This window comes from Manacus candei, unplaced genomic scaffold, assembly GCF_025592945.1.
Source record: "Manacus candei isolate 608988 ecotype Guabito, Panama unplaced genomic scaffold, ASM2559294v1 h1tg000034l, whole genome shotgun sequence".
Lineage (NCBI taxonomy): Eukaryota > Metazoa > Chordata > Aves > Passeriformes > Pipridae > Manacus > Manacus candei.
The window spans coordinates 5,537,027-5,563,447 of NW_026138082.1; the positions used below are offsets into that span (position 1 = coordinate 5,537,027).

A 26,421-nucleotide genomic window follows, 5' to 3' on the forward strand; every position below is an offset into this window, starting at 1 on the left:
CTCTAACTAGATGTCATGCTTTATCGTGTTTCTAATATGTTAATAAGTTCTCAAGTACCAAGAATATATTGAAACATTTGTGTAAAAGAAGAAACTAAACTAAACTAAAAATATTAATAATAAAGAAATTATTTCAGAAATTCTTTTAGATTTTTCTCCATTTGGAAATTGTGTCCTAAATGGTGTAAAAGCATATGCTGTGCGTGCTGAAAAGTGATGACAGCACTGTAAGTAAAGTTTAAACAGTAGTTATTTCTGATTTTTCCCCTCACAGCTTTTTTTTATTTTTTGAAAGCATCTTTTGGCAGAGAGTGCACATTATTACTGGCATTCAAACTATCCACAGTCAACCCTCTTTTTTTTTTCCCTGTCAAAAAATTACATTTCTCCCCTTACATAATGAGTAAACCCAAGAATGTTTTGGACCATGTTATTTACAAATTCCCCTTTCCTCGAGGCAGCAGAGATTTAATTCCCATGGCTGCTGGGGGCATCCTTACAGCCCTCCTGCTGCGGGTGCAATTATGATTGCACCTTTGGGGATCAAGTCATTTAGACAAACTACGGACTTGTGACCTGCTCACCACGTGTAACTTGCCTTCTTCTCCACTCCCAGTGTCTGAGCAGTGAATCCGATCACAAACTAATCCGTTTGGTGATGATAATATATGGGGAAGGAGTATGTTTTCAGGAAGGTTTTTTTATTTCAGGTTGGTTTTCTGCATGAGCACGGGAGGGAAGATGAGGAGATAGTGAATGGGGGCCACTGATAGGGCACTGCTACCAGAGTAACGCATGTGTCACTGCAGCCAAAGTGTTGACATCTTCTGATCTCTGGAGGCATCCTGGCATCCAGCCGAGAGCTCGAGAAGGCAACCAGAGTTGACTGTAATTATTAGCAGTGGAGTGGACTTATTTTAAGGTGTTTACAGTAAGAAAGGGATGGGGATGTGTAAGGTTGAACTGTCCAGGCTAATAAAAATCACCAGTGTGAAAAAAAGGGTTCAGGAAAATTGCTGCAGAAAGGTATGTTATTGCTGTTTAAACAAAAAAGCAAAACCCACCACTTTTCAACCTGGAAAGTTGAGAGAGAAATACTGATAAGTTTTAAATTTCTGTAAGATCATTAAAAATGCACTTAAATTCTATCGGTTAAATAAGATGTTGGGGTTTAGATTCTTCTGGTTCCACTCAGGTTCTAAAAAGATGCACTAAACTTTCATTTCATATTTATTAAATGCTTGATTTCTTTTGTGAGACGAAAGATAGATATTTAAGACTAATTGTTAATTTACATAAGATTTTTCTTTTAAGCTGCATAGGCTTTGCTGTTGACTTTACTTAAAATATAGATGATCTCATTTCATTGCCTGAAAAAATTTTTAATAAAATCGTGCTCCTATCAAATTAAACACAACCTTGAAGTCAGAGAGATTTATGTAGGATCGGGATTTTAAATGTCTGAAATGCCAGAATTAAGGAGGTTTTTTCACAGGCTTGTATTTCTTTTAATCAAGTGTTTATAGAGAGTAGTTCTTTGTGAAGCTCAGAGTTATTTTCACAAAACGAAGAGAACTGCCTGGTGGTGACCTCTCCTAAATGAGCAATTCAGGGTTATCAAATCAGACAGCAAGGGACTGGAGGAACCAAGGATCACACAGGGTACAGCCATTACCCATTAGTATAACTCCACATTAATTTTAAATTGAATTTTTAAAACCTAATTGAGCAGCATTTTCAAACTCTGTTCAGTGTGAGCAGGACATAAATTGAAACAGTATGTACCAGGAACCCTTAATAAGCAGAGAGCACTGCTGCCTTTCTTCCCTCTCCTTTAAAATCAGTAGTAATGCCCTGACATTAAAAAGAAGAATTTAATTAAGAGATCGTGACAGTGCATCTGAACTCTGACTGGCTAATGGCTTTCCAGTGTAAGGGATATATGCTGAAATGAATGGAGGGTATTTTCTTTAACATTCAGTTTTAGATGAGAACTCTTTTCTGTTTGAACTTTTCATCATTTTAGTGATGGAAAAATATTTTAATGGATAAGCTGTACATGAAGAAAGACTTTGAAAATGTAGTTGTGCAGTTGGATTACCAAGAAACAAATTCTAATACACAGAAATTAGAGCAACTACTTCAGACCTTGTAAGATAATGTGGTAGGAAATCACTGATGTAAATAGAAAAGAAAATCCTAGGTGTTGTTGATCTAGAACTGTGAAGCTTGTTACATCTATTTTGATTAATTTCTCTGAAAGTGCATTAATATTTCGTTTTAAGTAAGAGCACAATTCACTTTGTTTCTCAACATGAAGCATGCAGATGAGCTTAAGTAAGCAAGTTCTGAGCTTCAGAGTGTAAATTATTTTGTATAGCAAGCTTGGATGTGCTCCTCTGCTGCAGACTAAGCGCTTGGCATTCCAATTTAGAGATTATTGAAAGAGAGTCCTTTATTTTAGAAAACTCTCTAATATTTATTTTTCCCTTCATAGCAGAGCAAGAATGACTGCATTACATAGGTTACTTGTCAAGTTTGAAAATCATCCCTGTGATAAGCAGGCTTGTGTTGATTATGGGAGGATGGCAGTTTTAGGGAGAAGCAATGAGAGTAGCTTTTGGAAGTGTCTCATGTGCCATTTTTTTTTGGAGATCTGTTTTCATTCGTGGTATCTCATTGTTCTTTCTGTCCCAGCCCTGCAAACAGAGCTTATCCCTGGGGAGTCACTCCCTGTTCCTCAGGGAAAACTAGATGGTGTCTTCTTGAAGTGAGAAAGTCACACCAATAAACCTGATGTTGTTAAAGGTGATGGCATGGTCTTTGTAGTGGAATAAGAGTGACTGAAATCTGCCTGGTTGGTATAAATGAAATTCATCTGTTTAAACATTTTAATAGTTAAAATGAATGCTTGTTTTGGTGAGTTTGAAATGGTGCTGAAACCCTGGCTAATTATCACAAAACTCTTTAGAAAGACTAACCTAAGATGCTAAAATGACAAAGGGTAGTTGTAGAATGAAGAGTTTGTCACTACTGTGACAGGAGGCTGGCTGATATACACATACAGCATTAACTCATTTCCTTTTTCTCCTCTTTTTGTTTTGCCCCAGGCGTTCAGGTTATTAAATTCTGTGGCTCGGCAGTAGCACTTCTGGTGTTAGAAAGCTTGGAGTTTAAGACCTCAATGAAGTTTCTCATTCCAGGGGTTGATTAGAGCTAAAAATGTCCACAGAGGTCACATTTTGCTATGTATCGAGCAGAATGGATGGTTATAAGCAAATGCTGGCAGCTTTCTAGGGACTGAGCAATGCTGGGTGATGAGAAACTCTCCTGGTCAGGGAATAACATGCAATTAATCCTTGGGAGAGAGCAGTGAAATCACTTGTTCATTTGGTGCGTGTTTCTGGGGTTGTTTTTAATGGTGACTTTTGGTGGAGGGTCTGTTTTTCTATTGAAATCAAAATTGAACATTTAATGTGAATGATTACAAGAAAAAAGGATCCCACAAGAGCTCAGACTATTTCTACCTTACTGACCTTTCACCCTGCCCCACAGCTCCACACAGATTAAATTTTTCAGTGATTTGTGGTAGCTATGATTTTTTAAGAACTCTTTAAGTTCCTTCCTTTAAATGATATCTGTGTTATTCCTCTTTTAGCTTCCTGCCCTCCACCTTCTATTTCAACTAGCTTTAGATGGATAGGTGGTGCTTAGTATAACAAAGGTAAAATTTTAGAAGGTATTGAACTTGGACAGATAAAAAGTAGCATTAAAAAGGAAACATTGGTTGGTTGGTGGAAAAGCTGTTGAAAACCTGTGAAATCCCTCAATGCCAGGTTTGTTTAAATACTTCTTACAATATACCCAGTGTATCTGTTATATATCTCCTTAAAGTTGAATGAATTTTCTTAAAAGTACAACTGCTACTGCTGGGCTCCCCAGGATGATTCCAGCTATGAGGCAGTGGCAGTTGAGTATGTTGTGGTCATGTTTTGTGCCAGTGCAAAATCCTGGTGGTGCTTTTCACCCTCAAACTTTATTCTGAAATGTGTTTGAGTACTGCTTGTTTCTTGATGGGACCTCAGTATCGAGCTTTTCTACCATGGAAATGCAGCATGGGCTGAATGCATTTGAGGGTTTTTTTTGTGTGTATTCTTTGTATGATGATAATGAAATGTCTTTTATATCCTTGTAACTCTGCCTTGGTTACTCTTATTTTCAGAGAAGAAACGGGGAAGATATTCCAGTTGCTCAGACTAAAAATATCAATCATAGAAGATTTGCTGCTACCTTTAAGTTACAAGAGGTGACAAAAACTGACCAGGATTTATATCGCTGTGTAACTCAATCAGAGAGAGGTTCTGGAGTGTCAAATTTTGCTCAACTTATTGTTCGAGGTAACGTTTTAATTGCTTTCATTTTATCCAGTTAAATGCTCCTAATACCAGTGCTTTCTACTTACACTTTTTAATTAGCCTGCATATGCCTTGATCTGAAATGATCATACAAGGGTAGCCCTGTGAAATTGTCATAAAATGAGAGAGTGGTTTGCAAAGCTTCTTACAATTGCTTTCTACAGAATACATCTGTGTAAAACCCTGTTCCTGCATAACATTGAGTGTAATGTTCCTGCCTGGTTTTCTGTGGATGCTATTTTTTGAGCTTAAGGTGCAAACTGCTTAACTTTTAATAAATAATTTTACAGGTATGAGATTCCACTATACTTAGTTGCCATTCCCGTTTAAAATCTGTTGCTTTGGGCAGACCAGTAGTGCAGATCAAATAATTCATTTTTCTGTTACCTGGGAGACAGGTGTATAGAAAGAGTTGTGAAGTTTCACCTACTGGCAGACTGGGAGCATTGTGGAGATGTTCTGTGATGATTTCCAGTACAGAAGTAGGAGGAAGAAAAAGAAAAAAAACTTGCTTTTTCCACTTGTAATACTGTTTTTTTGGTTATAATTCATTCAGAAGCAACCATACACTGTGTATGGTGCTATTTGGGTTAGTGATTTTTGTATTTATGCATTTTGTGTTCTGGAAGCATGTAATATCAACTGGCAAAGGATATGGTTGAGCACAGGAGTTCAGTTTTAATTTCCAAATGTGTGTGCTGTATGAACTGGGATAAACTATTGAACCTCTCCTTACCTAATTGTGTCACCTGCAAAATTGCCCATTTCATTCTTAGTTGTGATGAGGCTTAATGTTTTTGAAGTGGGAAAAAGAAGTGGTGTACAAAATCTGCCTGTGGTGCTGCTGGCTAGTGGAGGAGCTGTTTTGACCCAGTAAGTGCAGGGGTCAGACACACAGTGGGCTCCTGCTTGATTCATTTGAGGAGTGGCTGAGGACACTTGGTCTGTTTAGCCTGGAGGAGACTGAGGGGAGATCTCAACACAGTCTACAACTTCATCATGAGGGGAAGAGGAGGGGCAGGCACTGATCTCTTCTCTATGGTGACCAGTGACAGTACCCAAGGGAATGGCCAGAAGTTGTGTCAGGGGAGGTTTAGGTTGGATGTTTGAAAAAGGTTCTTCACCCAGGAGGTGGCTGGGCACTGGAACAGGCTCTGCAGGGAAGTTGTCACAGCACCAAATTGGCCAGAGTTCAGAAATTGTTTGGACGATACTCTCAGGCACATGATGTGTGGCATCTTGGGGATGGTCCTGTGCAGGGCTAAGGATTGGACATTGGTCCTTTTGGATCTCTTCCAACTCAGCATATTCTGTGACTTTGTGATTCTGTGATTCGTTGGTCAAGCAATGGGCTGTTTGGTCAGTTCAGCATCTTGGAGTCAGACACTGCATCTGGAGCTGGAACAGAGAAAGCAAGTTTGTCCTCAGCTTATAGAAATAAAAGTAATGTAGAAGATGCTCCAACATATTTGGTATCTGGCATTTGCTGGCAGAGATCTTTTCCTTTGGAGATCAGTTGATTGAGGTCAACTAGGTTTTTTGCCTTCTATATAACATAAATAAACACAGGCTTTGCTGACCATACAAAGATTTAGACAATATGATAAGAGCTTCTTTTATTCTCTTAGATATACCATTTTTCTAGTAAAGTGCAGGATGGTCTTCATACTAATAAAATGAAATAAGTCCCATTGCAGCATGAAAACAGACTTTTGTTCTTAGAAACACAAGGCAAATCAATGTATTTATCCAATAAATGAAGTTTTCTGTTTTTTCTGGAATAATAGAGCAATGGTGTTTAGAACACTATTTCTCTCTCAAAAAAAAAATGAGGTAAGAATATAAATTTTCATAATACCCTCATTTTAAATGCATCATATTGTCATGCTGGAAAACGTAGGTAATTCCAGAGATAATACTATATTTATGGCTTAAAACATAAATATTATATCTCTATATAACAACTATATAGGTTTGTATTTTACAGGTAATTTTACTTTTTGTGTGCTTTTTGGATTGAAAGTCCAAGAATTTTAAATATATATATATAAATATATATATAAACTAAAATATTAACCTTCCAAAAATATTTTCATCTGTTTGACAACATGGTAGAGAACAAAGATATGCATCTTATACTAGGATTTATTGCTTGCTCTTGTATTTGAAAAGCAATATACAGTAATACATTTTCTTGTTTGTCTGGATAACCACTAAATAAATCTTGTTAGCCAAAAAAGCATACCCATACCCTTAGGGATCAGCTACCCTGGTGTTAAAACTGTACTGAAAATTAACCATAATGACAGGTCCTATATCTCAGTGGCACTTTAAAGCTGACATCCTGCTATATGGATACAAAAGATGATAATTTTAAAGGAAATTTTTGGGCCACTGATATGAATTGCCTTTAATAAGAGCTGGCATAGTATTGCCCATTGTCAAAGATGACCCAGGGGGAAGAGTTTATTAGTGCATTTCCTTCTAAACTGGAAGTGACAGAGCATGCTTGGGGGCCTTTTGTTGCTGTTTGTAACAAATGAAAATTTTGCTGCAGAATTCTCATGCTGAAGAGTATTGATCTGTGTGTTCTCACAGCCAGAGGAGGGGAAAAAAACCATGAAACACAAATTACTTTGTCATGGCTTTAGTATTGCTTCCAGATAATTTTGAGTAACGATAAGGTCTTTGGTTTGTGGAAGCCAAACTTCATTGACAACACTGGTTACTAGAGGGCAAGGGATGAGGAACAGGAGTTTTTGCCCAGTAAATCAAAACCTTGGTGTTTAGATGCGTAGCCAAGATGCTTTCATATCCCACATCTGTACAGACATGTGGTACCATAATATGGAGGTAGAGGCATCTGATACTTTCCTAATCAGCAGACTAGAAGTTAGTCTTGGTAATGAAAATTTCCAGTTATAATGTACATTATGTTGAAACATCACTATTTCATTTTGAGCTTTAACAGAAGAATTGCTTCTAGTGGAGTTCTAAACTCTATTACAAATGTAGTTACCTGGGAGGGATGGTATACATTTAAAGACCCTGAAAGGCATAACTCAATTACTCTGATTAGTTTTTTAAAGAAGAATTGAGCTAGGATAGGATTTGTAATTCAATTATGAGATTTTTACCAAAAGTAGTTCCATCAATGATTTAATGTCTCACCTTTGCTTAGAGCTGGTCTTCAACTCCAAGCTCAGTGGCTGCATTGTATTGATTTTTTTTTTACATGGTTTCTATGGCATTGCTGTCATTCTGGGAGACGTGAAGAAGGAGTTCTCCCTTTCCCCTTCCTTTTACAGGAAATTTGGTGCTGTTATTACTGTTATTTGACTTTACCCTCCTGAATAGGTCCATCTGATTAATTGTCTACTTATATTTTCCCTTGTTGGCTGATAAATTGGCAATTTCTGGGAAGGGAGTTTGTTGAAGACTTTAGGGTTGAATGCACTGGAACTCGAAGGAGGGACTGGGAGGGAGGAACAGTATCTGTGATAGGTAAGTAAGAGTGAATAGGTAGACACTGACAGTTTCTTTCTTTTTGCTTATTTCTTACTTGGTTTTGAGAACAAGTGTATCATGGTCTCAGTCTTTCTGCTCACTTAAGGTGGACTTGTAGAAATTATGTTTCCAAAGAGATCATCTGTGCCCCGCTCGTGTATACTTGATGTACAAAATTGTGTAGACTTTCCAAGTTACGGTATCAAATATCCTGATCTTCAATCAGTTGAGAACTTTGCCCTGTAATCAACACTTGTACAGTTTCATTGTTCAAATCTCTTAAAAATGTAGTGGAATATTTCTCCGTAGTTGGCAGTATGTGCCAGAAAAGTTATCCTATGCATCAAGAAACCAGGTAGTGTCCAATGCAGCAGCTGTGATCAACTTCTTAGTTGATGTGACATGTTAAAAGTGGCTCTCAGATGGAGATGCAACTAATGTTGCATTCTTATGTGGTTAGTTAGCAAAACTTTGTAAAATAATCCAAATTCAGTTTGTCTCCATTTGGAATGTCTTACTCTTGGGCAGTCCTGCAGGGATGATGAACAAATTAACCATTTTCTTTGGCTGAAGGATGTGGGTGATAAGTCTCTTTTTTTTTTTCATGGAATAGCAATTTGTTGCTCTGATTGCCCAAAAAAAAAAAAAAAGGCAAACCACTCTCTTAAATATGAATTACACTTTATGTGCAGTGTTTGTATACTTCCCAAGTTTGTTTTCCTTTAAATGCTACACATTGTTAGCAAACTAATTGTATGAGACGTGATATTATGATATTAAATGCTGCAAAATCAGCAGGAAATGTGATGCATTTTATTTTACATAGATGAGTTGGAAAAAAATATTCGTTAGTGTTAAAGACAAGATAGAAAAATAAAGGGAAAAAAGCTCAAAATGTATGAATAAATGCAATATTTGTTAATAATCTGTAAATAATTCTATCATATGTCTGATTCTACTGATAAGTTTATAAGTTTTATCTGAGTCATAAATTGCTTTTTTTTATGTTTTTGCTAGGTGAATTTTTTTCTTTTTAACATTTCTTTGTCCAACCCAAATAGGTCTTCTGTGATGGTGTTAAGCAGGGCAGGTCTACACCTTGATTTATAGTTCCAGTATGGAATTGTCTTCATGTGCCTGGTAAATCCAGTTTAACAACAGAAAAGAAAGACAGTTTTCCTCTACTGTCTTCTGACTGTTCTTCCAGTAATCATAGGTTCTGGTGAACTGACCTGTTTGTAGGAGTTTATGAATATGATTGTTTCTTCTATTTGATTTGATATGGCAAGCAATCATCAGGTTCAAGTTTTGGTGGAGTTTGTGAATATGTTCTTCTTTGTTTGCCTTACTGGACCTAGTTTGTCATCAACAGCAGTTCTTGTTATGCAAGCCTGGCATTGATTTTTCTACCTTTTTCGTCTGAAATCCCTTTAGGGATTTTGTATAGGAAAGCCAGCAATTTGGCTGGTTCCCCGTGATGCTGGGGACACCGGGAAGATGGACTTTGCCCCTGGCAAGTACTTCTCATTGGAGCATTATTTTTTTCTCTTACAAGAAAACTCTGAAGTATTTCCATCTGAGAAAGCTGTGGACCAACATTCACTTTCCAAATTTCACTAGTACTTGTTTTGTCTGGAAAAAAAAGTGAAATCTCTAGACTTGCTTCAGATGTGTGTCCTCAATTTTGTAACTTGGTTTACTTGTTCAATATAATAACAGACTTAAAAATATGCCAAGGAGAGTCCTAGAAGGCAGGTGAAAAATAAACTGATCAGGTAGGCTGAATATATGCCCTGCTTCCAAATAAACTTAAATACTTTTATACCATTTCTGAAAAATGCCCCATATTTCTGTCCTCCATTATTAAGTTCTCTGATGAATTGATTTTTAAAAATTATTATTATTTTTTAATTATTATTATTTTACCTCTGATCATATAACCCACTATCATAAATGTTATGTAATTCAGGTTATTATATACTTTGTAATGTGTTCAGAAATTCAGTCTCCAGGGTACAGTGGTAATACATAATAAAACTTTGGACCGTATCTTTGAAGAGTCTTGAGCTGGGTCTTAGGGTGTGTGTTTTTGTGAACTCACTGAATTTCAGAGCAGAGGGGAAACTGTGGAGAGAGATTGCACAGTGCAAGTTGTTGAAATCTGTGGTCTTTACATCATTACTTTGTCTAAGTTTCCCTTTGAATCATCACCAGACTTCAATAGAGGTATGGAAACATTTTATACGTGAGTCAGAAGACACATGTGGCTACTGTGCTTGGTTCATAAGGTGCCTTCCTGGAGTATAGATATTGATACTGTTACTCTTTTGGACCCTCAACTCACCTTCAAAAGTATTTTATATTCTAAGTTTTCTCATTAGTTGTAGCTTTATTTTCTTATGATTGTATCTGTGTAGGAAGAGCAGAGGACAATGTCTTAATTACTTTGCAGCAGTTGGAAAAATAATGAAAATATTTTGTGCAGTTTTTCTAAACCTTGCTGATAAAACACGTTATATTTGGGGTGTATATTTAGCTATAAGCATCCTTCAGAACGTCCAGGATCCAATTAGCTTGATCTTTTTTTGTAGCATTCTCTGGTTTTAATTTCTCTACTATATTAAGATCTTATCCTCTTTAAGCAGGTTTAACAACGGAATCTTCCTACTTTCAATCTTCTGTTTCTTATGGCAGGTAAAGAGGGGCTGTCACCCTGAAGTCAAATCTTGCCTCCTTACATAACAATAAACATAACAGAATAAAACAAGAATATAGGAAAATACCTCAGAAAGTCTTTATGTTCATAATGAATAAATCAAGCCAAATAGGAGTCTCAATTTCTTCATGCATCTACATATCAGAAAGAACAGCAACTTCACTTTCTGCTCAGGCAACACTTTTTGCTCTTCTTCACTCAGAGTGAAAGTAACTCTGCTCATCGCCTTTGCTCAGTTAACATTTTCTCTGGTTTATGTAATTAATGGGTACATTGCTCATTTTTTTTAGGAAGCGTAGGAAAGTTGTTTTGACTGGAGAAGCAGGAGAAAACAATTTTTTTCTAAGAAGCCAAAGAGATTTACAGAAGGTAACAGAAATGCAGGGTATTTTGAATAAGATCAATTCCATTATTCAGTGTTGAGCAATCTTGACTGCACAGGTTTACATTTGAAATGTCAATGACAGAATGGCTGAGATTGAAAGGCGCTTCTGGAGGTCCTCTGGTACCAAACATCCCTGCTCAAGGGGAACCACCTAGGACTATTTGCCCAGGATCACGTCCAGATGGCTTCTGAATATCCTCAAAGATGGAGACTGTGCAGCCTCCCTGGGCAACCTGTGCCACTTCTTGGGCACCTTCACAGTAAAATTAGTGTTTCCTGATGTTCAGAGGGACTCTCCTGTATTTCAGTTTGTGCCCATTGCTTCCTATCCTGTGACTGGGCACCACTGAAAAGGGCCTGGCTCCATCCTCTCCACCCTCCCTTCAGGTGTTTTTACACGTTAGTAAGATCCCCTGAGCCTTCTCATCTCCAGGCTGACCAGTCCCAGGTCCCTCAGCTTTTTCTCACATGAGGGATGCTCCAGTACCTTTATCATCTTTAGATGTCCCTTCATTGGACTCTCTCCAGTGGAATTTCCATTTCTCCCTCATACTGAGGAACTCAGCACTGGATGTAGCACTCCAGGTGCTGGGTAGAAGGATGACCTCCTTCAAGCTGCTGGCAAAACTTTGTCTAATGCAGCCCAGGATGCCATTGGCCTTTTCTTTGCCACCGGATTACGTTGCTTACTCATGATCAGCATGCTGTCCTCCAGGACGCTCAGGTCTTTTTCCAGCTGTGTGGCCCCCAAAATATAGTGATGCCTGAGCTTGTTCCTCCCCAAGTACAGGACTTTGCACTTATCCTTGCTGAATTTTGAGGCTCTTGTCAGCCCATGTCTTAAGACGGTTGAGATCCCTCTGGATGGCAGCATGACCTTCTGGCGTTATCAGCCACTCCTCCCAGTTAGTGTCATCAGCAAACTTGCTGAGGGTGATGCCCCATCATCCAGATATTAATGGACTTGTTAAACATGAAATGTTTCAATGCTTTGTAGCAGTCAGTTTGACTGTTTACTTTTTTCAAGGGAGGAACAAGGTTCTTTAATTTCAAAGTGTTTTCATGTGTATGTGATTTTTTTAAATCGTATTCGTGCTATCACTAGAAGTAAAACCTTGCATTTTGGACGAAGATTAATCTCTTCTTTGGTGTGATGACTCTTGCTTCGCCAATTGCTTCGGTGCAGTGTTGTCTTAGTTTGAGTGGAGAGTGGTTTTATCTCCTTATGATCCCCTTGAAGGCTTTCTAATGTGAACTGTTGCTTTACTGTAGTTCTAATGTGTTCTTCAGGAAGATCTAAAATGTTTAAGGTAAAGCACATGTTTTGCTTTTATTTCGTAAGACATGAGTTTTGTACTGCTTGATACAGACTAAATTAATATTCTCATTAAACAAAATATAGCAATTTCAGTGCTGATATGCATATTCTTAGTAAATTATCTGAACTTTAAGGTGATTGATCTGGATCAGAGCAAAAGCCAAAGTCCTGTAGCTCCATGTCCTGCCCCAATAGCTAGTGTTTGGAGTAGAGTATCAGAGAAAAGTAGATGTAGAGGCATTCTTTGTTGACATAGAATTTTACCTTCCCGAGAGTCTGTGGTTCAGATATCTTTTATGTAAGGCCCTCTTGACCTGGACATTAGTGTTGGGCCTTAGTTTCTCATTCATAAGCATGCAGAAACCAAAACAGATTCATGATTAACTAGTAGACTTATTTGGTGCAAGGGACGTTGTCTATTTATGGATTTCATTGCCTGATATATACTTTTTCCTGACATCTGTGATGGATGTTGATGCTGTTTGGCCCTTTGATTCATGAGTCTAAGCAGCTAGCAGTTCCTATTGTGTTTTCTACAAGGCTACCTGTATGAGAACAAATGGTATAACAAACTGGGGAAGTCCTCTCTCCTGTTCTCATTTCTCAGTGACAAGAAGCATGATGAGGACTCTTTTCACAGGCTCTAGGTGGAAACCAGCACAACAAAGGAAAAAAAAGAGGAGGAAGGCTGGGGATGCTGATAATTAGCCAGATCAATGTCAGTTTGCATGGATATTTTTGTTTCTTTCTGTGAACTGCTTTTTCTAAATATGTTGATACGTTTCTATGCATCTGATCATGTCTAGAACTACAGATAGTTTTTCTTGTGTCTTTATTAGGTGTGACACTATTTTGTGTCCAGGAATGAACTTATAGCAGGCCCGACTGGTTTTCTGATGATCATGTTCGACCACGTTGCATAAATATTCAGGCAGGAATGTGCTTGCAACGTAAATCTTCAGAAAAGGGCCTTTCCCCACTTGCCAGGCAGTGGACTACTACTTGTTCTTGTCAGGTCTTGTGGAGACCTTGCCATCTCTTGGCAGTAAAGTAAATACAGCTGTAGGGAACCTTATAATGGGAAGTAGTGACCTGTGATGAACTTGGCCTAACAGCTCGTGTTTGCAGAGGAGTTAGCTCTATGCCATCAGGCTTAGTGCTGGCTTTAGGTAGTGTTCCTCAGGGGTTTTCTGCCTTCAGCAGACCAAGTATTATCAGCCTCCTTACAGGCAACATCACCTGCTCTGCCTAATCCAGCAAAGCCAAGATATGATGCAGCTTCACTCATCCTGGCTCGAAATCATGTTGCTGGTGATACCACAGATGTGGTGTCAGTGATTGATTGTGTGAGCAAGGTCTCACTGCTTAGGTGCTGTCCTATAACTGTCATTTTCTTATGTGCCATCTTATTGTGAAAGTACTTTGGTGAATCAAACAGCAAATAAAGCGTTTGGGAAATTAAAATGTAATCACTTTGAATAGCGGGATCCCTGTTGGCCTTTAGACTTGATGGGAGACAGTGCAAAAGAAAAAAAGAGATGAGGAAAAAGCTTTTGGCAGGTGTCACTTCAGGGAGGAAATAAGGGGGTTCTTTGTTCCTTATATCTGCATTTTATCCAAGTACAGTGACATGAACATCATTTGCAGTAATACGATTTTTCTCATCTTAATTAGAGATGTCTCCAGACTGCCCTACCACATCAGTGCTGTATTTCACTTGGATAATTTCCCTTTCAGTATCTGGTCTGTCTCTGCATTTATTTAAATCAAATATTCTGTTTGAATACTGCAGCTCAGGATGGTCTCTCTCAGTTTAAATGCCACTGACATTAGTGGGGCAGTTTAAATATTTACTTAAGAGTAGACAAAGTTCCCTTACCTGCCATTATTTTCCAGTTTGGGGGAGGGGAAAATCCCTCTAGGTTTGACATCGCTGTGTATTGTGCAGAGTTGTTAAAAAGGGTGCCGATGAGTGGATGCATGGTAATGATGAAAAGGAGTGCATTTGGAATTCAACATAGATGGCAGAAAATGCAGGATGTCAGAGAAGCCATATATTAAAGGGAATTTGAATTGGAAACTGAATCCCAACCTGCCAGTGGGGGCATTTTGATCATTTTGATTTATTAAACTTTTATAACAGCATTCAGATGAAGCTGAATTAAAACGCTTAGTCTTGGGTGGTTTATGGTACACAAGTCATCATGCTAGTGAAGTCTCGCCATGATCAATGTAGAGTTAATTTAAGCTGCTCTTTGAATGCAGGTGCATCTATGTGCTTTAGTATGTATTTAAAAATCTAACAATGTTCTAATACTGAATCACTTAACAAAAATACAAAATGAAGCCACCCCAACATTCATTTTCAGCTGCATTTTAGTGAATCTTGCTATTAAATTGTAGATGAACTGCAGGAAAACAAACTGCATATATATCACTATATCAATTTTATATATTGATAAATATACATGCATTATAAATAGCTAGCTGTGGAAATGTAACAATATTTCCTTGGAAATGGGTCATATTCCCAAATGCTTAGATGTTTGCATTGTAGCACTGTTCCGACCATGTCCCAGCGTCAGCAACTGTATGCAGCCTTACTGAGCACCGTCTCTGCAATAAAAAGAAATCAATTACTATTAGAGTGACACTGCAGGTTAAAGGCATTACAAGTTCACACTCAGTTTTGCAGCAAGGAGATGATACTTCGCTTCAAATGGGGAATGGTGCGAAAGATGGATGAGACAGAGTTCAGGGAGCAGTAATGTGAAGGTCCGGCACTATCATTCCAAGCTGTCTCAGAGACATGATGGATGGTTTGGCGGCAAGAAGCAATAATACCACATGATGAGAGATTCACGTCTAGATCTTGAGCCCACTGCATGCTGTCTACCTGTTGGTGTTCTAGTGGCATAATGATTCCTGATGTGTTATGAAGAACTAAATTACTGTACTTAAGCAACTAAACTGATATGTTGAATTTAGTAACTTGGGTTTTTTGGTGGCTTCTTGAAAACCAAGTAGCATATCAAACACTCCTGCACGTGGTAAATTTAATTACCTCATGTTTATCTGTAGTACTTGTTGACAGGATCTTGTAAGCTGTGCTAATATGGTAGGTAATTTGTTACCTCCAGAAATCACTTTCCATGTGCCTTCTGATCGTTATCAGGGAACATGATAAATGATCTAGCCCATGAGGTGTAAATGAAAATCAAATGGATAATTGGATTCTATGTCTAAATTGTAGCTGGAAAAGTTGTTGCAATTATAATGGAATTTATCTCATAAAAATAAGATTTGCAATGTACTAATGATCTTAAATCATCATCTTGGTTGAGGATAACTTGAAAGAAATTACAAAAAGTTTACTCAGAATAGTTTGGATAGAAGTCTTTTTTCTTTCCTAAAAAGTTTTAAATATTTGTCTGTTCAATAATTCATATTGCAGGATTATCTTGCAATGTTGACTGCTGGAATATTTGCAGAATTATACAGAAAGTGGTGAGAAACTTATCTGCCTCTCCTGAAGAAGAGAGAAGCTTAGCTACATGGAGGAAGATAGATTTCTTCCTGCTGAGATGCAGTGTTGAATTTGGATGTGCTAGTGTGCTAGAAAACTTGTCATTGAGATTGATATGGAACTGCTAACAGGCATGTCTTGGAGAACGTTTAAGGAGTGTTATAAGGCAAATGAATTTGTTTCTCTCCGCTATTCCCTAGGTATGTTCATGTTGCTTATGGCAGTCTGTGTCCTACCTCCTTCATGAGGAAGGATAACAATGTTGTATTAGGACTGATGTTTGAATTTTCATCTCTTCCCTAAATATTTTGCGATTTTAATTTTATTTCTTTTTAAACTGCTTTGTTTCCAGGACCTCATCTGTAACATTTCATATAGTTATTCTGTCTGATTTTCTTAGCCATTTAGCTTTTAAAACTTGCAGCATATCTTATACTGCCAAACATTTTGAGTTTACCATCCCAGTTGATATCTGTATGTGGTAACAAGTGCAATTTGTTACCTGAATTCACTTTCCTGAATTCTTTACTAGTTAATGAAAGAGAAAATTTCAACTGATGAGTTTGGGGACTAAACAGAGACAAAACTCACTGAACAGTGTTAGAAAAAAGTGAGGGCACCTTCTTAGGAATCAAAAGTTGCTTAGAATTGACTTACGTTAGAAACCTTGCAGCCTAATAAGAATGGTTAGTAGGTATGGTAGGAAAAAGTCTCTCAACAGTCAATTTACATAAGTTACTTTTTTCCTTCAAGAAAGGAGGATGTAAATACGAAATATCACAGAACCGTAGAATGATCAAGGTTGGAAGAGACCTTTAAGATCATCAACTCCAACTGTCAACCCAACACCACCACTGTAACCTCTAAACCACTGAACCACACAGTGCCAGATCTGGATGCCTCTCAAATATTTCCAGTGATGGTGACTCGACCACCTTCCTGGGCAACCCATTCCAAGGCCTGACCATCCTAACAGAGAAAAAGTTTTTTCTAATATCTAATCTGAATCTTTTCTGTCTCAGCTTAAGGTCATTTCCTCTTGTCCCCTCACTGCAAGCACGATAGAAGAGACCGGTCCCCACCCCGCTACAAGCTCCTTTCAGGTGGTTGTAGACAGCAGTGAGGTTCCCCCTGAGCCTTGTCTTCTCGAGACTAAACAAACCCATCTCCCTCAGCCATTCCTCATAAGACGTATTTTCTTGACCTTTCATGAGCCCGTTGCCCTTCACTGGACACACTCTGGTATGTTCTTAATCAATGTGATCTGAAAGACATAGACATTGTATGGTGTTAGTTCAAGGCTTATAAATCCAGTGTGGAGTTCTAGTATTATTAAGAATGATTGTCCCAATTTGTGTGAATTACTTAATTTGAATAACTAAATATCAGCAAAAATGCTTTGTTCAATTTAGAGTCTTGGTTTGGATTTCCCCCCAAATAAATGGATTATAAATTAACTGAATTTGAACTTTGTTTGAATTTACCAAGCATTTTATAATTTCTGTAACCTAGTTGAATCTTTTATTCAATCTCAACTTTATTCTTATATTGCTATCCTCATGGTAGCATAAGTTGTGTTTTTTAACAACTGGAGATATAAAGGCTACTGCTTTTGAAGGGAGATAGGAGTAATCTAAATGTTTTTCTTTGACTTAAAAATTGAGACTGTAGTCTCATGATTTTTAATGCTTACTTTGAACTTTACTCTGACTTTGAATTGTGTTGACAGCAGTTGGAAATGTCTTGACTAATGATTTATTCTTTGACTTTTCACTTCTCTTGCACTGGATAACTTGCATGTCCTAGAGAAAACAAGATATACTCAGTGTGATCAAGCTTGTGACCTATGGGTTACATCACCAGCCATAGGAATATTTTCCTTTTGTTTTTATTGGAGATAGAAAGGAGCAGCTGTTTGGCAATGTAGGAGGCACAGCTTCATGTTGGCAGCCGGATACTTCCAGTGTACAGTTGCAGGGTAGTTTGTTGTTTTGATTTTCTTTTTTTTTTTTTTTTAAATATGTGATGTTGTGGCACAGTTCTTCCTTTGAATGTATGCAGCATAGCACTTGGTCACCTAAGTGCACTGAAGGGGAGAAGAGATCTGCTAGTTAGCACAAGTACGGCATGCTGCAATTCTCACTTTTGCCACTGCCTTCTCTCTATATTTTCTTTCTTTCATTTTTTTTTTCTGTTTTACACCTCTGTACTTTGTGCAAAATTATTTAAGTCTGCCATCTTTTATGCTGTACCTGTTGGTTGCTACTTTTTTTCAGTGGAGCAGAGAAAATGCTGTCAAGTTGAGTGTGACAATAAATGACAATGAGGTAATTGAAAAGTGGTTAAAAAGTTTGTTTTACAAGAAAGAACAGCTCCTTTTCCAAAAGGTTTCATAAAGGCAATATAACTGGATTCTTCAAGAAAAAGATTGGACTATGCCTACTTTCTGGCTGGCTGAAGACATGTTTAAGATGTATTTTGAGTTTAGGCTTACAGACTTCTTTCCTGGTATTTGTCTTTGTTTTACGTGAGAAACTGCCTCCACCTTTTCATTTTTTTTGGTTTTGTTGTTTTAGTTCTTTACATTCAGCTACTTCCATTTTAGGAATCTGTTTGACCTTCCTTTTGCATTTTTCATTCAACATGGCTGTCTAAAGAAATGTTTAATGAGTTTTATTTTTCCTGGGAATGCTTTCAGTACTTACTTGACCTCTAAGTATGTGGACTACACAACAAAAAGAATTGTGCCCCAATGATACTTTTCCCTTCAAATTACTGTCATTACCAGTTGGGTTTTTTTGTTGTTGTTTGGTTGGTTTTTTTTACTTCTAGTTGTTCCAGGAGCAGCTTTAGCGTCTTCTTTGAATAACATTATAAAAGGTTAAAGAAATTATAGAGATAGCAGAGGCTGGCTTTTCATTCAGGCCAAATCAAGTAGTGGTTTCAAGAAGTTCACCAGGCAATTTTCTCGAGTTGCAGACAGATGAGAGTGGTTTAATTAATGGCATTTTTTGTCCAGATTTTGCTACCCTTTATGTAAAAACAAAACAAACCCGAAAGGTAGGACTTTAGTGGTATGTCAGTGCTTCCAGGCTGGAACAAAGAATTTGTTAAAAGTGTGTCATCAAAAGAGGACGATGTTCTTGCTCTGAAGCAGAATGTTTTGTACAGCTGCTATTGCTTACATTAGAAAAAAGGGAAGGGACAGGAATCAGAATGTGTGTCCCAAACATGTATGTGCAAACTATCCTTATTAAGGAGGCTGTCCCTTAAGATATTTGCACCATTAGGACTTCTTATAATTAAGATGAACTATATTTCAGTGAGAAGACAGCCTTCTGGCCAACTGACTAAGCAGATGCTAAGTGGAAGCAAATGATACGAAGTTGAGCTCTCAGGCAATTAACAGAAATTAATGGACCAGGTAGATACCTACAGTCTGTTTCCTGTGGGTGTTGGTTCTGTGTCCTTGCCCTTCCCACCCTTCCAGCTCAGATAACTTTCAGGTGTTTAGCACCTTAGGCTTCCTCATCGAAATTTGCTGGGATTTGTCACCTGCTTAGCAGAGCTCATAGGATTCCTGTGGGAGATTAAAAATTTCACAGGATTCTGGAATTTTAGTTGATTGAGAAGGAGTAACTGAAGTGATTCTATGATGGCAAGAATCCTGTTTTGACTCACAGCATCAGAGTACAGAGGAGGCCTTCCAGAGGGATTCGCGCTGAATAAAGAGTTGAAACCTATCACTCACCATTTGGTCTGATTTCAGCCTCATTTCTGAAAAATGCATTTCCATATTGCCATAATTAATGAAGCTTCCTAATCTGTGAAGGAATTTTTTGCCTACTCTGTTTTTGACTGACTCTGTGCCTCATAACAGATTAATACACTAATTATTTATTTGTTTATTTATTTGTTAGACCCTTCATTAAAAATATATGTGTAAGCATGCATAATGGCTGTTTATGTTCATCAGTGTCTGATGTTACACCAGATGTACCAAAAGGCATGGTCCTACTACTCTTTTCCCTCTCTCAGTCCCAGTGTCTTGCCATTCCTGACTTATGTTACACTAGAACCATGCTAGTCCCTCTCTTCAGTGAGCTTGATGAGTGAGCTAAACAAAATAAAGACACTGTAAAAAGAAGTAGGTGTTTTTATGTCTACTGGTTGTAGAGGCACTGATTTGGAAAAGATGGAAAGACCAGGAAAGAGGTCGTAGTTCACTCCCCATGACGGTGTGGTCATCCTGGCTTGGCTTAGTTATAGTGGTAAACTGCATCCTCAGTCTGTTTTGCAGGTGAATTACACTACATTGCAAAAAATCTTTGAGCCCACAGGGAAATGTGGTGTGGAATGGTTCCTGAGATAAACATTCCTGTGGTTTGAGACCACCACAAAAATCCAAAATCCAATTTCCATGCTTCCCCCACCCCTTTCCACAATTTTATCTCAACACCGAAGAGAAACTTTCAGGCAAGAGGCTTCTATAGGGGAAAAGGGGAACTATATATACATTTATTCTACACAAATAAATACTGTACAAGCTAAAAGCAACTATATATATAATATTATACACTTTTATCAGTCCCTTTAAGCTTTTTCCCTTAATTCAGTCCAGGAAAAGCTCTTCAGGCTGATAGATAAAGCAGTCTTTCTCTCGTGGGAGTGTTCAGGGAAAAGGGTTCACTCCCCCCTCCAACCTCCAGCTGTTTGCTGAAGTCTTTTCTTATTCACAAAATCCAAGAAGATAGTTCTGAGTCCTTTCTCCTTGGTTCCATGCCATCTCTACTGTGTCATTCTCTCTCTCTTACTTCGGTTCCGTGCTGCTGTAGTTTAGTTCAGCTTACCACAGTATGCGTCTTGGAATCTTCATTGCTCCTCCGAGTTTTCGGCTGTCCTCCATTTAAATCACGGCAAGGACATCCTCCGGGCCTCTCTCTGGTCCATCTCTAATTTCACATGGGGTTATCTCCCTGGCACCGAGCTGCATTCAGCCCGTCCACTTTGGCTCTACTCCAATGCCAAGCTTCCCTTCCACTTTACAGTGAGAGGGAAAAAAGAAGCCCCCTCTGCAGTCTAGCTGCAAAGGGGGGGGGAAAGAGGGCTTGGCTGCAAGGCCTGCCTCTCTCTCTCTCCCGCTTACCAGCTGTTTGTGAGTTTTTTCCCTCACAAACACACACTCACTCCAATGCTGCCTCCAACCCTGGCTTGGCCAGAGCTGGGGGCTGCAGGGTCCCCTTTCCCCCCAGAGGCGAAAGAAGGGGACTCTGCCACCCCTAGACCCTCTCACACCCCCCACCACACAGGAGCAGACAGACAGGCCGATTGCCAACAACTTCCACTGGTTGTGTAGATATGATTTTTCAGCAGGAGCGAACAAGATGGGCAGTGATTGGCTCTCCAGGGGAAACTGCCCTGGCGTCTAATCACCTCTAGGCCCTCCGACTCCCGGGGGGGGCAATTTTCAAACCATGACAGTTTGGGGGGTTTTTTTTGAGTTTTTGTTTTGTGGTTGTTTTTTTGTTTTGTTTTTTTTGGTAGCAGCTTCCTTGTATGAACATGCCCTTAGAGGAGTTGATATAACAGAAGGGGGCTGACAGGAGATACAAGTATGTTCCCTAAAACTCACATTATCTTGTCATAGTAGAGAAGATAACCAGATACCAAAATGATAAGCTGTAATGTAACAGGCCTGAATAGAAAAACCTGCAGTAAGCCTAATTTCTGTATTGCTATGAGAAAGAACAGTTGGACTTAATATGGAAGACAAAGAAATCAACCAAAAAAAAAGTAAATAAAGAGGAAAAAAAAAGGAAAGTAAAATGTCTCTCTTCAGTTGGACATTGGGTTTAAGTTCAGAACGCTAATCAGGCCCTTTAAATACATAAATACAATAACTCTTGGAGTGGCTTTTCCGCAATATCCTAGTGAAGTAAGCTAGTATGATTTTATCATCATCATCATGGCTGGGCTTCATGAACAAAGATCTAGGAAGGACTCTACCCACATTACAAGTGCGCTAGTGGCTAGAAAGGCCAATACGAGATAGACATGTCCAACTGCAAAAGGCACAGCAGAAGGACTCCTTGGGTGGTAAATTCTGTGAGACACGATTCTTTCTGCATTGTCTTTTCTCCTCAAGAGTGATCTTGTGTGCATTCTCAAAGGAAGCAGCAGCATTATAGATAGTGTGTCTCCAGACCTCCCGATTGGAGGCCAGAGTAGACCAGTTCTGTTGATCAATATGGCCAAGGCTGAGCTGTTGTTTCAGGGAGTCCTTGTATCTTTTCTTCGGGGCTCCTCTCTTGCAGCAGCCGGTGGCAAGTTCACCACAAAGCAAGATCTTAGGGAGGTGGTGGTCCTTCATGTGGTCCTTGAAATGTGTCCTGCCCAACGCAGCTGTGTTCTCAGCAACATGACCTCAATACTTGTGACTGCTACCTGTTCTAGAACAGATGTATTGGTCACATAATCTGACCAGTGGATGTTTAGGATTGTATGGAGGCAGCGTTGATGAAAGCGTTCTAGGAGATGCAGGTGGTGGCGGTAGATGACCCATGATTCAGATCCGTATAAGAGAGTAGACAGCACTATGGCTCTGTAAACACTGATGTTGGTACTTTTCTTCAAGTGTTTATTTCACCAAACTCTTTTATGAAGCTTTCCGAAAGCACTATATGCCTTTGCTAACCTGTTGTCTATCTCTCCGTCAGTCTTACCATCCGAGGAGATGAGGCTCCCTAGGTAACTAAACTGCTGGACTGATTTGAGCTCTGATTGGCCAATGGTGATATGGGGATGTTGGAAGACTTCCTGAGGTGCACGTTGATAGAGAACTTCTGTCTTCTTTAAGCTGACTTCCAGCCCAAAAAGCTCGGCAGCATCTGCAAAACAGGATGTTAAACGCTGCAGAACTGCTTCTGTGTGGGCAACAAGGGCGGTGTCATCAGCATAAAGCAGCTCCCAGACAAGATGGTTTAAGGTCTTGGTGTGGGCCTTCAGTTGCCTTAGGTTGAAAAGGCTTCCATCAGTACGGTATCGAATGTAGATACCATCCTGATCATTGAGGTCTGCCGTGGCCCTTTGGAGCATCATGCTGAAAAAGATTGTGAATAGGGTTGGTGCAAGAACACAGCCTTGTTTCACACCATTGGTAATTAGAAAGGGCTCAGAAAGTGCATTGCCATATCTGACTTGGCCGTGCTGATCCTCATGAAATGAGATGATCATTTTAAGGAACCTGGGGGGACATCCTAAACGTTCCAAAATCTACCATAGGCCTTTTCTGCTCACAGTGTTGAAAGCCTTGGTGAGATCAGCAAAGGTTACATAGAGACCTTTATTCTGTTCCCTACACTTTTCTTGCAGTTGTCTGAGAACAAAAACCATGTCTGTTGACTCTGAAACCACATTGGCTTTCAGGTAGAATTCCTTCTGCTATAGTGTGTATTAATCTGTTCAGGAGTATTCTTACCAGGATTTTGCCGGCAATGGAGAACAGAGTAATACCATGGTAATTTGAACAGTCTGATTTAACTCCTTTCTTCTTATATAAGGTGATGATGACTGCATCACGAAGGTCTGATGGAAGTTCACCTAGTTCCCAACAGTACACCACAAACTTGTGAAATTTAGCATGGAGTGCATGGCCCCCATGTTTCCAGACTTCAAGTGGAATTCCATCAACTCCAGCTGCCTTGCCAATTTTCACCTGCTGTATGGCCTTAAGTGTTTCTTCCAAAGTGGGGGCAATATCCAATTCATTCTTCACCAGTTGTTGTGTTGAACTACATGGCTAGTACTGAAAAGAGTCTGAAAGTGTTCAGACCATCGATTCAGAATGGAGGTTTTATCTGTCAGAAGCGTTTGACCATCTGTGCTGAGTAGAGGGTTTTGGACCTGGTATGTAGACCCGTATGCTGTTTTCAAGCGTATGATTTGTGTAGGTATAGTTTAACTGTGGAAAAGAAAAGAAGTTGGGAGAAAATGCACTCTTGTTAAATGATTTGTTGAGTCTAAATTAAAAATATTCTTCCACTGACGAATAATTGACTGATTGCGATATTAGAAGTAATTCAAGTAGCTCAAAAGGACATTTAAAAGGAGGGCGGCAACCAGAGGGCGCTGTTAAGGTGCTCGTAGTTCAGAGGAGTAGGCAATACAAAGGCAAGAATATTATGCTAAAGAGCAAAGGATTATGAACTGGGTGAGAAAAGTGCCATGACAACTCGTAGGTGGAATAACAGGTGTTTTGTGGTTTTTAATAACTAATTATTATATGTTGTAAATGGACCATGAACAGAAACACTGTATTAAATAACTTGAGAAAAATTGGACAACATATCAAAGGGAAATATCATGGTACTTTCAAAGGGTACTTTGAGCTTCAGCAATGTTACTGGCCCAATTCCATTATCCATTTTTTCTTTTATGTGTTGTAGAGAAAGAAATGATAAATAATTCAGGCCAAGGAAAGTATAAACGCCACAGGGTTAGAATACTTACCAATGGGGGAACTGTTTAAACTACCTGTGAAACAAAGGCAGACAGCAGGGCAAAGCATTTTGCCTTGGCAGGAGAGGCTGTGTAGACAAGTGGTAGTTTTATCTTCTTTTAAGGTATTTAACAGTTGTAAGCCCCAGTAATACTCATGGATTGGCCTGCAGTGAAAAGTAGAGTCAAAGGAGTTCAAACAAGCTATTTTACTTGCTGACTTGTTTACCTTTGCTATTTATTTTTCCCCACACATTAAAGAGATGATGGGATGGGAAAAAAATTTTTCATAAGGTATTACATATGTGGGATGACAGTACAGGTACAACGTAATTATGCTTTTCTTACTACGTCTGTATTATGTTAACCATTCAGGGATATAAATCAACAGAAAATTAATCTCTTTTAAATTTATTAGCTTATACTGCTTTGGCTCTACAAAGTATCTTTTAAAACCAAGAGCTCCCCATTCAAGCATCACAAAAAAAGAGAAACTTGATAATTTATAATTAAATCTGAAGTAACTGTGACCATACAGCCATGCACCATTCACACCCTGAAAGAAGATGAGAGTTGGATCACATGTAGTTCTATGCAGAGGACACTGACCTATAGTGGATTAAATGGATTGAAGCCTATGGGTTTTTATATTGTTCAATATTCAGTCAGTAGCTTGACAGCTAGAAGTTTGTTGGGTTTTTTTTTCCTCTAGAGAACATGATAGCAACTTCAGAAAACCTTGCTACTGGGTCAAAAACCTTCCTAGTTTAGTGTATAAGCTTAGGGGAAGATGTAAGAATGGGAGAAGCACACAGTGATACACTCCATGATCAAGCATCTAGTGATCTGTAGCTTAAGATTTATGAAGCCAGAGGCTATTTCATCATATTCTGTGTGTGATATCCTTGACGAATCTTCTATGAATCTGTCAAATAGTTTCTGAACTAGTGTTTTTGCCCAACTTGCAGCAATGAGTTCCCACAGTTAAGTTAGAGAAGAAAGTACCTCTGAAGCTGCAGGTGACCCTTTAAAAAAATTGTTATGCAACACCTTTTTTCACTGCAAGAGACAGCAAGTCATTCCATGTTAGTCTGTTTCAAGTCACTTGTCATTTCATAAACATCTAGCATGTAGTCCTTCAGTCATTCTTTTGTGTTGAGTGTTACAGACTTATTTAATGTCTTCACATATGGAAGTTGTCCTAGGTCTTCAATAGCTTCTCTTTGGACTTTTCTTTACCTTGTCTTGTAGCCCATCCAGCGGGAGATAGGAAGACTAGATTTACATCTTTTCTTTTAGATGAGAGAACATTATGAGTTTACATACTAGCACAAGATATTGTACTTCCTTTTGTGTTTGTTCCTAATAATCACTGATATCTTATCTGGCTTTTTTGGCTGAATTGAGGTGATGTGGTCATGAAATTCCCAACTGAATTATTATTCCTGTCTGATTATACTGATTTAGAGTCCATAAGGGACTTCCCCCTACCCCTGCAAGTGCACTGCTTTGTATTGTTTAGCTTTGACTTTATGTGCTGTTTTATTTCTTAATTCTTCAGTATCTTAAGAAAAAAAAGAAAAACTGGATGTAACTATTCACAAAGACCAGCAGATCTCTACCACAGAAGATAAAAATATTATTGCTCTAATTGGAGCCATGATTAAAAACCATGTTTTCTCCTGACATTCTAGTCAGACATACAACTTAATGAATATGTTGCAGAAAATGGTTTAGCCTCAAGAAGAGGGATGTAGAGACTCTTCTGAGAATCTCTGAACCTGTAGGTTAAGGTCTGGTCCTGGGAAATAGGAAGTCTGCTCAAATTCTTACTCCACTTCAGTCAGACAAGAAGAATGGATATGGAATGTCCTTATTTTGAGAGATTGAATAAGTCACTTCTCTATAATCCCAAACTATGTTCTGAATGTCTCTTATTATTAGCTAGTGCCTCATATGTGACTGGGCTGAAAAATCAAAACGTCATTTTGGAAATGCTAATGTAAATGTTTTTACTTGCAACTATTTGCTGAATTTGGAGGAAATTTTTAACATCTT

At 38.6% G+C, this 26,421-nt stretch overlaps 1 protein-coding gene across 8 annotated transcripts in view; it reads left to right on the forward strand.

The window, feature by feature from the left end:
• Positions 1-26,421, forward strand: part of PTPRK (protein tyrosine phosphatase receptor type K) — a 395,313-nt gene that overhangs the window by 187,403 nt on the left and 181,489 nt on the right. For all 8 annotated transcript variants that reach the window (XM_051792097.1, XM_051792099.1, XM_051792101.1 and 5 more), the window contains exon 6: positions 4,223-4,397. In XM_051792097.1, coding sequence (XP_051648057.1) covers positions 4,223-4,397 — 175 coding nt within the window. The remainder of the gene's footprint in view (positions 1-4,222; positions 4,398-26,421) is intronic.